At 47.7% G+C, this 9,813-nt stretch overlaps 1 protein-coding gene across 1 annotated transcript in view; it reads right to left on the bottom strand.

Moving 5' to 3' along the window:
* Positions 1-9,813, bottom strand: part of CIT (citron rho-interacting serine/threonine kinase) — a 173,404-nt gene that overhangs the window by 16,795 nt on the left and 146,796 nt on the right. Inside the window, exons 29-35 of the mRNA XM_081252505.1 lie at positions 7,691-7,831; positions 7,154-7,261; positions 5,373-5,535; positions 4,944-5,108; positions 1,459-1,596; positions 754-934; positions 44-135 (exon numbers count right to left, since the gene is read on the bottom strand). Of these exons, the coding sequence (XP_081108631.1) occupies positions 44-135; positions 754-934; positions 1,459-1,596; positions 4,944-5,108; positions 5,373-5,535; positions 7,154-7,261; positions 7,691-7,831 (988 nt within the window). The remainder of the gene's footprint in view (positions 1-43; positions 136-753; positions 935-1,458; positions 1,597-4,943; positions 5,109-5,372; positions 5,536-7,153; positions 7,262-7,690; positions 7,832-9,813) is intronic.

Below are 9,813 nucleotides of genomic sequence, written 5' to 3'. Positions count from 1 at the left end.
GGGCCAACCGCGTGCAATGAGATTCCCCGAGCTATTTATTTACCTTCTCTGGCTTCGCTGTCGTAAATGAGGACTTTCGAGCCCTCCAGGACGATGTACTTCCTGTCCCAGCCTTGCTGTCCTCGTTTGTTATTCCTGGGGAAACAGAGATGGGAAAGAACCGCTTGAAGTCAGAAGAGTCAGGCAGGGGGAAGGGGTGGGGAGGCGAGGGAATCCCGGTGAAGATGCTTCCCCCGAAAATGCCGGGAATGAAGTGCAGGGGCAGGGGGGAAAAACTTCCTTCTACCCTGCTGGGTTGTAGGCTGGCCTCGGAATTCTACTGATGTAAGACACATGAACGGGAGAAAAGCATACACATTTTATTCTATGTGTATGTGGGAGTCTCCACAAGAAAAGAAAGCCCCAAAAGCAGATGGGCCCCAGTGCTTATATACTAAGTTGAACAAAGAGCAGCAACTGTGGAAAGGTAACAGGGTCTGTGTGCACAGAGTTCTCTCAGCTGGGCTTGCCCCGGCCCCCCCGGCTCCGGGGATGAGAATGCTTCTTTCCTCCTGGTACAGGAAGAGCAGCTTTTACTTGGGAGTTTTATCTCCTACTTTCCGGGAGAGAAAGGGGAGGTCCGAGTGTCACTCCTGCACCTGCTGTTTTCCAAATGCCTTTAGCTCAGAAGTATCCTTACCCCAAAGCGGCCTGTTCTGGACCGGCACATCTTCACCACACCCCACCCCAGCCCGAACTGCCTTGCAGCAATACCTGGGCACCTTCATCCACCCTTCCAGGTGCAAGCCGCTGCTGGGCTCCTTGGTCTGGAGACCCGGGGAGTTCATTTTGTCACGGCAGAAGGCCTCAGTGAAGTGTGTGGCGTATTCGGCTGGCAGGCCGCAGGTGGCCGGCAAGCACGTGGAGCACTTGGGATGACACATGACCTGACATTCTAGGGAAAAGCAGTGGACAACCTGAACACACACTCGGCTTATGCGGGACCAGTCCCTGCCTCTGCCAGCCAATCCCCCGCCTGGCCCGTCCGTCTGGCCCCGCCATCCAGGGCATCCCTAACCTTTCCCAGGAGCCAGGCCCCTACGGAGAAGAGGAAACGAGACAGCCAGGCACTCTCGACCCAGTTTTCCTGGCTTCTCCCAGGCTGCCACAGACAGGTGTGTAAAACACATCTGCATGTTTCCCTTGGAGGGAGAGACCAGCCTGACGGAAAGGGGGCTGGAAGCTCACAAAGCCCAAGGCATTTTGCACAGGAGGTTGGAGACATGAGCTGACAACATGTATAAACTCCCTCTTGAACGGGAGAAACGGTGTCCTCCCACCGAGACTAAAAACTTGAAAATGAATGCACTACATGATGAGGAGTTTAAAAAGGAAAAGAAAAAACCCCGCCCCCATCGGACAGAATCTTAGGTGGAGATGCACAGGCACCCTTCCCCCACGCACAGTAGCTGCTCTTACCAAGACACTTGGATGCCTGGCGCCCAAAGTGCACGGTATCCAGACACACGGCACACTGCGTGGCTCGCATGTTCAGTCCTACATTGAACCGGTGAGGAATGTTGTGGTGCATGCGCTCCTTAAGACGTCGGCTGAATTCTGGAGGAAAATTTTTTCAAAAAAATCATTAAAGTGCTGCAAATGATACCATCAAGAAAGTGAAAAGACGCCCCACAGAACAGGAAAAGTGTTCGCAAATCATCCCTCTGACAAGGAGCTTAGAGAGAATATAGGAAGAACTACAGGAAGAATAGCATATAGGAAGAACTCTTATGAAGCAATAGGGAAAAGACAACCCAATTAAAAAATGGGCAAAAGATCTGAATAGACATCTCTCCAAAGGAGATAAATAAATGGCCAAGAAGCACAGGAAAAGATGCTCAACGTCATTCATCATTAGGGAAATGCAAATAAACACCACAGTGAGACATTAGTTCACGCTTGCTGGGTTATCCAGACTCAAAAGTATGGAAAATGCATGTTGGTAAAGATATGGAGAAATGAAGGTCCTCATACGCTGCTGGTGGGAAAGCAAATGGTGCAGTCATTTTGGAATCCAGTTTGGTCGTTCCCCATAAAGTTAAACACAGAGTTACCAGATGACCCAGCAATTCCACTCCTAGGTCTACACACCCAAGAGAAGTGAAAACATTATGTAGCCACAAAATTTGTGCACAGATGTTCACAGCAGCATTATTTATGATAGCCAAAAAGCGGAAACAACCTAAATGTCCATTGATGGATTAATACAGAAACAAGATGTGATAACCACACAATAGAATATTATTCAGCAATTAAAAAATGAAGTACTGAGGGCTTCCCTGGTGGCGCAGTGGTTGAGAGTCTGCCTGCCAATGCAGGGGACATGGGTTCGTGCCCCGGTCCGGGAAGATCCCACATGCCGTGGAGCGGCTGGGCCCGTGAGCCATGGCTGCTGAGCCTGCGCGTCCGGAGCCTGTGCTCCACAACGGGAGAGGCCACAACAGTGAGAGGCCCGCATACCGCAAAAAAACAAAAAACAAAACAAACAAAAAAATGAAGTACTGATAAATACTACAAGATGAATGAATCTCAAAAACATTATGCTCTGTGAAAGAAGCTAGACACAAAAGGTCATACGTGGTATGATTCATTTATAGGAAACGTCCAGGATAGCAAATCCATGGAGATAGAAAGCAGACTGGTGGTTGTCAGAGGTTCCATGAAGGGGGAAATGGGAAGCAACTGCCAGAGAGTATAGGGTTGTTTTGTTTTTTGTTTTTTTTTTGGGGGGGGTGGTGGACCAAAAATGTTTAAAAATTAGAATGTGATGGTTGCACAACCTTGTGAACTTACTAAAAAACAATGAATTATACATTTCAAACAAATGAATTGTATAGTATGTGAATTGTATCTCAATAAAGCTGTTTAAAAAACATTAGAGCACGTTAGTGACGGATTGTAAAATTACTTTAACACTAACAGATGTGTCTAGATTTATATGAACCAAATTGAAATCACTATTATCTGGTTATTAGGAATTAGGTTTTATTTAAGAACACATCACTGGCAGCAGATTGTTAATACAATTGCATAGATATTTGTGAGCATAGAGAAACATATGCTTCTAAGTCAGTTGTTTATAAATATTTTAGTCATAAAAGGTTTGTTTTCCACATGAGATCATGGATCTAGAGCTTTTCAGAATCCAGTTCAAAAATCACTGTTCTGAATTACAGAATTTCTGATTATTCAATACATAAACTGACTGAAGAATTCTCACTTCATGCCCAGTTCTTTCATGAATAACCTCCTTTTTTAAAAAACCCAACTTTTAAGCCTCAAACAACTGATCCTTACATTTATAGTCCAGTCAGTTAAAATTAACAAGATTGATTTTTTTCCATTTAGAAGGCCCCCTTCTCAATAGTGACCTAACTAGCTAAAGGCAGCTTTAAATAGAAAAATTCAGGATCCATATTTCTGAATCCAAATTGATTTCTCCATATAATGCTATCACTGTTCCTTTATCAGAAAGTCACAAGGAATAAATAACATAAATGCACATTGAAACTGTGAACAAGCCACGCACACGAAGGAGATGCTTCGAGTATTCCAAACTACTCAGGGAGCTGCTCTATGCAGCTTCGTCGAAGGACACGGGGGCCAGAAATGATTTTCCTCTGTGTTACCAGCTCCACTTTGATGACTAAGAGTGAAGCTCTTTGATTCAAAGTGTTATGTAAACATAGGAAATGAGATGACATCATCGCTGAAGAAAACAACAACAACAAAATCCCATCCATATTGGCAGCTAAAGCGGGTTGATAGTGGGACTTCCCTGGCGGTCCAGTGGTTAAGACTCCACACCTCCACTGCCGGGGGCATGGGTTCAATCCCTGGTAGGGAAACTAAGATCCCTCATGCCGCACAGCGGGACCAAAACTAAGTAAATAAGATGAAGTGCGTAGCTGGTGACGCCCTGATATGAAACACCCACAGCTCTACCCCACCCTCTGTATGACTTTCCAAACCACCTTCCTTGGCTGTTTTTAAGTCCTTTCCGTCTAGGTGAACAGAGTACTTTTGAGCCCACAAAGAAAACTCCTCACACCACTGGTATAAATTGGCACAAATTACCAACTTTCAAAATGCACATAACCTTTAACCTGATTGATTTCCCGAGGACTTATCCTACAGTCATAGCACCCACAGAGCTGCAGGGTATTCACTGCAGGGTACGTATGGAAACAAGGAACTGGAAATAACCTAAATGCCCATCAACAGGGGTCTGGATTAATAGATGAATCATATACCTCCCACCATGGAAGACCACGCAGCCCTCTAGAAGGATGGGGTCGATCCCTGTTATTACGAAACTGGCTAAGATAGCATTTTAACTAAAAGAAGAAAGATGTTCTGCGGTGTATAGCAGCGGCCCCCAAACTTTTTGGCACCAGGGACCGGTTTCGTGGAAGACGATTTTTCCAGGGACCGGTGCTGGGGCGGGTGGAATGGTTCGGGTGGTAACACGAGCGATGGCGAGCGGGGATGACGCTTCGCTCACTCGCCCGCCGCTCACCTCCTGCTGTGCGCCCGGTTCCTAACAGGCCACGGACCGGTACCGGTCCACGGCCCAGGGGTTGGAGACCCCTGGTGTAGAGCATAGTGGGCTATGATATTTACGAAAGACAAAAGGGCTGAGAAAAATATGTTATTTTCTCCTGCCTCTTAAAGATGATTATATAAGACACCTGCATAATACAGACATGCACTCACGTGCCTGAAGGACGGCTGGCAGAGCACAGTGGGTGACTCTGGGTGAGGGAACCGGGGTGGGGAGAAGGCTTACTTCTTACTCTTTATCCTTCAGTGTTATTACTTGTCATTTTCACCTTAGGTCTGCATTTCTCAGTCCATTTAAAAAAATGTCGATGCATGTCCAGTGGCCCCTTTTGAGGACATACCCTCTGGAGTCGAAGACTCCTTCCTGCGGCTGGACGGCGGGGCGAGCAGGCTCAGGGCGCTGGGCTGGTGCTCGGGCGACCGCACGATGGCGGACATGGCGATCTGCTGCCTGGCGGTGGCCGGCGTGGACGGGTGCGGGTGGTCTGCGGCTTTCCGGTGGGCAGCTGGGGAGAGACGGGTCCAACGCCTTTCGGTTAGCAGGGTCCCCGAGAGGCCCCAACCAAGTGGACCACCCCGGGGGCTGGCTATCAAAGGCCCGAGACCAAAAGGACACACAGGGTGCCCGATCGGCAATGCCGAGGATGCCGTGCACCGTTCAGACGTGGGATGTCTGGGCTGTCACCACGAGGCTGAACTAGTCTCGGCCAATCTCCTTGAGATCAGTCCTCTGCCTCGTCCACCGCACTTGGCGTCGAGGGTGCCCCTACCTTCCTCCCGGGCGGAGCGGAGCTCGATGCGGGTCTTCTGCAGGGCTTCCTCGAGCTCCGCGCAGCGAGCTTTCTCCTTCTCCAGAGCCACCTTCAGCTCATTGTACTGCAGAGGAACCTGTGTGGGCAAAGCAGGGTCCTCTTTCCGTCGACTAAATAAACCCTAGCAATGGAAACAGAGATATCTCCTAACTCCTGGAAATTGGCACTGGGAACTAGTGAAAGGAACCCTGCCTTGGGAGGAGCAGACCACGGGAGCCGGGCGTGTACTCACTGCAAGCGGGTTTAGTAAAACTGGCATGTGAAGGGGGAGGGGGGGACCAAGCCACAGCCCCTCCCAGCCGGCTGGAAAAAAAGTAGGGGCGTGGAAGTTTTCACCGAGAGGGTCAGAGATGCTTGAATTGCCACCACCTCTTCCTTTAGCATTCCCAAGAAGGAGAGCCATTTCCTGAGCCTTTACCCTCAAAAAATGGAAGTGGAGGATGGAAGCAGGAGACATGGTTCAGCAATCCCTCTTGCCTTGAATTTGTCTCATGATGCTTAGTTACAAGACACAGAGATGAGTATTTTTTTTTAAAGGAAGCAAAAAAAAAAAAAAAAAAAAAAAGGAATACTAAACTAATGTCACCACAAGGGGCTTATGCAAAAAACATGCAAATGGAACATGTATTGTACATGGGAAAGAAAAGTGTAATGTAGGGTAATGGGAGTGAAAACTAACAAAAAAATACACGGAAGCACCCTGACTACATCAAGTGACAAACTCAGATAACAGTCCACTGATAAAATAAAATAGGTTCAGTATCATCAGCACAAACAAGCATGGTCACACAGCACACAAGGAAATCCTCCTCCACAGCCACCACTGCTGTTCTGGTCCCTTCCCGTAAAGAGAACAATGGGACCAAGAGACCGACCGCCTCCTTCCGTCCACTCCCCAGGACCCTGTCATCGGAGGCCTTCCCTGTGCCACCGCCAGTGCTACTTTGGAATCTGGGTGCCTTGGGAAGAAGCTTCAAGCTCCTTAGAGACCTTCTTGAACTGAGAACACATGACCAAACCTTCAGTGGTTCAGGGAAGCATGCTTTGGGCTTATTAAAACTCTTCCCATGTGTGCCTATATCACCCTGTCCATCTGTTTCTTTTGGTCATTGTTTTCAATTTATATGTTACAATTTTAAAGAGATGGAGCCGCACCCCATGGAAGGGACAGCTATCCAGTCAGACACTTTGGGCAGGTCACGTCAGCTCTCCGGGTCCCAGTCTCTTCTTGAGCCCATCAGAAGGACTGAGCAGATGATGGCTAGTTTTTCTGGAGTCCTGTACACGTGACCTGAGAATCCTTCTACGGCCCCATACAGATGACCTATTCAAACCTCTGGAATCCTATCCCCATGACCTAAGAGCCCCTCTCTGTCTAGAATCCCATACAAGTGACCTGTAATCTGTCCAGAGTCCTGTACACGTGAGCAGGGAACCCCTATGGAGTCCAGGACACTGACCTGAGTATCAACCTTCCTCTCTGCTACCTTCCCCACCCCAGCTGCCTGGGAAAAAACCATCACTGCCTTCACAGAGGAAGGCATGACAACTTTAAAGGCCATGAACACAAAATAGCATATTAGAGACTCGAGAGTGATAGCTTCTCTTGAAGAGCTATTCTGCTGATCCCAAAGCCTCTTTTTCAACCCGAAACAAAACAAGACAACATGCGTTTTGTTTTCTCGGATGACGCCTGAGCAAAACTGTCGGCTCCCCGCTTTCCAAACCCTCTGACCCACCTTTTTCTTTTTAGCAGGTTGGTCCATTTTGGCTTGCAGAAAATCGATGAGTTTGGTTTGTTGAGAAATAGTGCCTTCCATTTTCACCTTTTCATGAGAATAGAGAACCTAAAATTTGTGAAAACAAAAAGCACCTCAGACACCGAAAGAAGTATACTTTCAAACTTGGTACTTTAAGAAAATAAAAAAAATAAAGTTGTTACAATATTAACATATGAAAAATCCAACCCAAGCCGCACTGGGCCCATCTTTATTTACTTACTTCTGATCTTACTGCCCACCATCCCCCCAAAAAAGACGGACTGAAGCACGGACAGATATGTGAAAAAGCAAAAAATAGCGAATGGCAAGTAAGAGAATCCAGAGGGTGGTCATGATAGAAACTTCCCAGCTTCTCTGAACGTCAGAGAATTTTCATAATAAAATACTGGGAAAAACACACAACATGAAGATACTGCCCATTTGACCAGACAGGTGGCTTTTAACCATCATGCTTTGCCTCTGCAGACAGTTTAAGTTCCCTTTGCCAGTTCTCACCTGAATGTTCTCTAGCTGATATTCCAGATCACTCCTTTCTGTCTTCAGCAGATCAGCCCGATCTAGAGCTTCTTGTAGCCCTTGAGTCAGACGGAAAATATGACTCTTTTGCATGTCCATCTGCTGCTGTAACTTGGCTTGCTGGTGGGGAGAGAGGCAGGAGAGGCTTCATACCACACACAAAGCAACGTGCTCCCTCACTGTCCCTGTTACAAGCTAATTTCAGACATGGCACCAAAAGTTCGGCTCATTCCGGAATGACTAACTGTCTGCTATTCCAAAATGATGCATGTGCAGTTAAAAAGAACTTGCACAGAAATCTCTGATGGCCAGCCACTCACAAGGTGCCCACCACCACAAGAAGTCCAGACTGGTGGGTCTGCCTTCCCAATCAGAGTTGCAGTTAAGGATATTTTGGTACTTCAGAGTACGGGCCATCTGAGTTGACATCTAAGGCAGTGCGACTTAATGCCATGACAGCCACATTCTGATTTGTCCTTATTTTTTGTTTTTAAGATCTCAATTGCTGTTAAGAGAACTCACTTTGTGATTCTCTGTGTAGAATATACAAAGGGGAGTCAGGGCTTCCCTGGTGGCACGGTGGATAAGAATCCGCCTGCCAATGCAGGGGACGTGGGTTCGATCCCTGGTCTGGGAACATCCCACATGCCACGGAGCAACAAAGGCCGTGCGCCACAACTACTGAGCCCACGTGCCTAGAGCCCATGCTCCGCAACAAGAGAAGCCACTACAATGAGAAGCCCGCGCATGGCAACACAGTGGCCCCCGCCCGCCACAACTAGAGAAAGCCCACGCACAGCAACAAAGACCCAACGCAGCCAAAAATAAAAACAAATAAATAAATTTATTAAAAAAAAAAAAAAAAGGGTCATAGCACCTCTAACTCAAACAGCACCTCGTCAGGGTGTGGGACCAATAAGCACACCAATAGCCACAGTCGCAGGAGATATTTCTACCACGTGGGGAGGAAGGAAGATCTCAGGTTCAGTACAAGTGTTGGTAAAACCCAAGGAAAACAAAATTCTACTTAGGACATTGGAAATCGCTTTGTGCTGGAAATCTCTCTCCAATTTTTTTTTACAATGGAAGTCAACCAGAAAATAGAGCAGGCTATAAAGATACTGGGTTTATGACTCTCTTTCCTAAAATGCTTCTGTTTCTAAAAAGCAGGAAAGAGCAGCTATCCTGACAAGATGCTGCTTGATTTCACCCAACCCCTTGGGTCCAATCTAACCACACCACCAGTGGCCCAAATACTCCCTTCCCTGGTGGCCTAGACCCTCTGCAGCCTTAAGGACAGAGGGCTGGTAAAGAGCTATAACCATCAGCACGGGAGTTTCCCAGCAGGCGAGGGCAAACCTCGGTGGCCCACGCCCCAGCCGGCCAAAGGCTACTGATGACCTCGGAATCTGCTGAAACCTCGCTACCTTATTTCTCTTCCCTCCACCAATGTTTGTCTTTCCATTTCTACTCCTCACCTGCCCTTCCTCTTGAGAGGCAGCTGATTCCCTGAGGCATCATGGTGTCATGGAAAAGAACCTGGGCTTTAGAACGTTCCAGACCCTGGTTCAAATCCTGACTTTAACTCTTATTAGTCCTGTGACCAGGGGCAGCTCACTGCCTCTCAGACCCTCAGTCTCTTCGTCTGTAAGTGGGGGTAATAACTCCCTTCACTGGCTGACACACCGAGCACAGTGCCCAGCATACAGCACATCCTCGATGAATCTTAGCGCTGCTTCCTTCGTCCGTCTTTCTTCCCTCCATCCCGTTCAGGTGCGCCCCCCTCACCTTTCCATCTTCCTTTCCTGCCCGAACCTACTCCGCCAGCCTCTCCCCATCAGTCCTCCGTAAAGCAGGAAACTAACTTATGATCACCTGCCCTGTGTGCGTGACCTGGAATTTCTGAATCAAACCACAGAACCCCCTAAAATACAGGGAAAGAAAGAGAGAAAACAGCTAAGATAACCTCCTCCAGGGAGCTATCTGTCCCTTGTAGCACAAATGATTACTTCTTGCAAATTATCCGCTTTAGTTTCTCTCTACTATTTTAGGACAACACTAATTGCTAGGCAGGAAGCAGAGAAACAAGTGCTAGGGACAAG

This window comes from Mesoplodon bidens (assembly GCF_964165515.1).
Source record: "Mesoplodon bidens genome assembly, chromosome: 13".
Classification (NCBI taxonomy): Eukaryota; Metazoa; Chordata; class Mammalia; order Artiodactyla; family Ziphiidae; genus Mesoplodon; species Mesoplodon bidens.
This window is presented reverse-complemented; position numbering and strand designations above follow the sequence as displayed.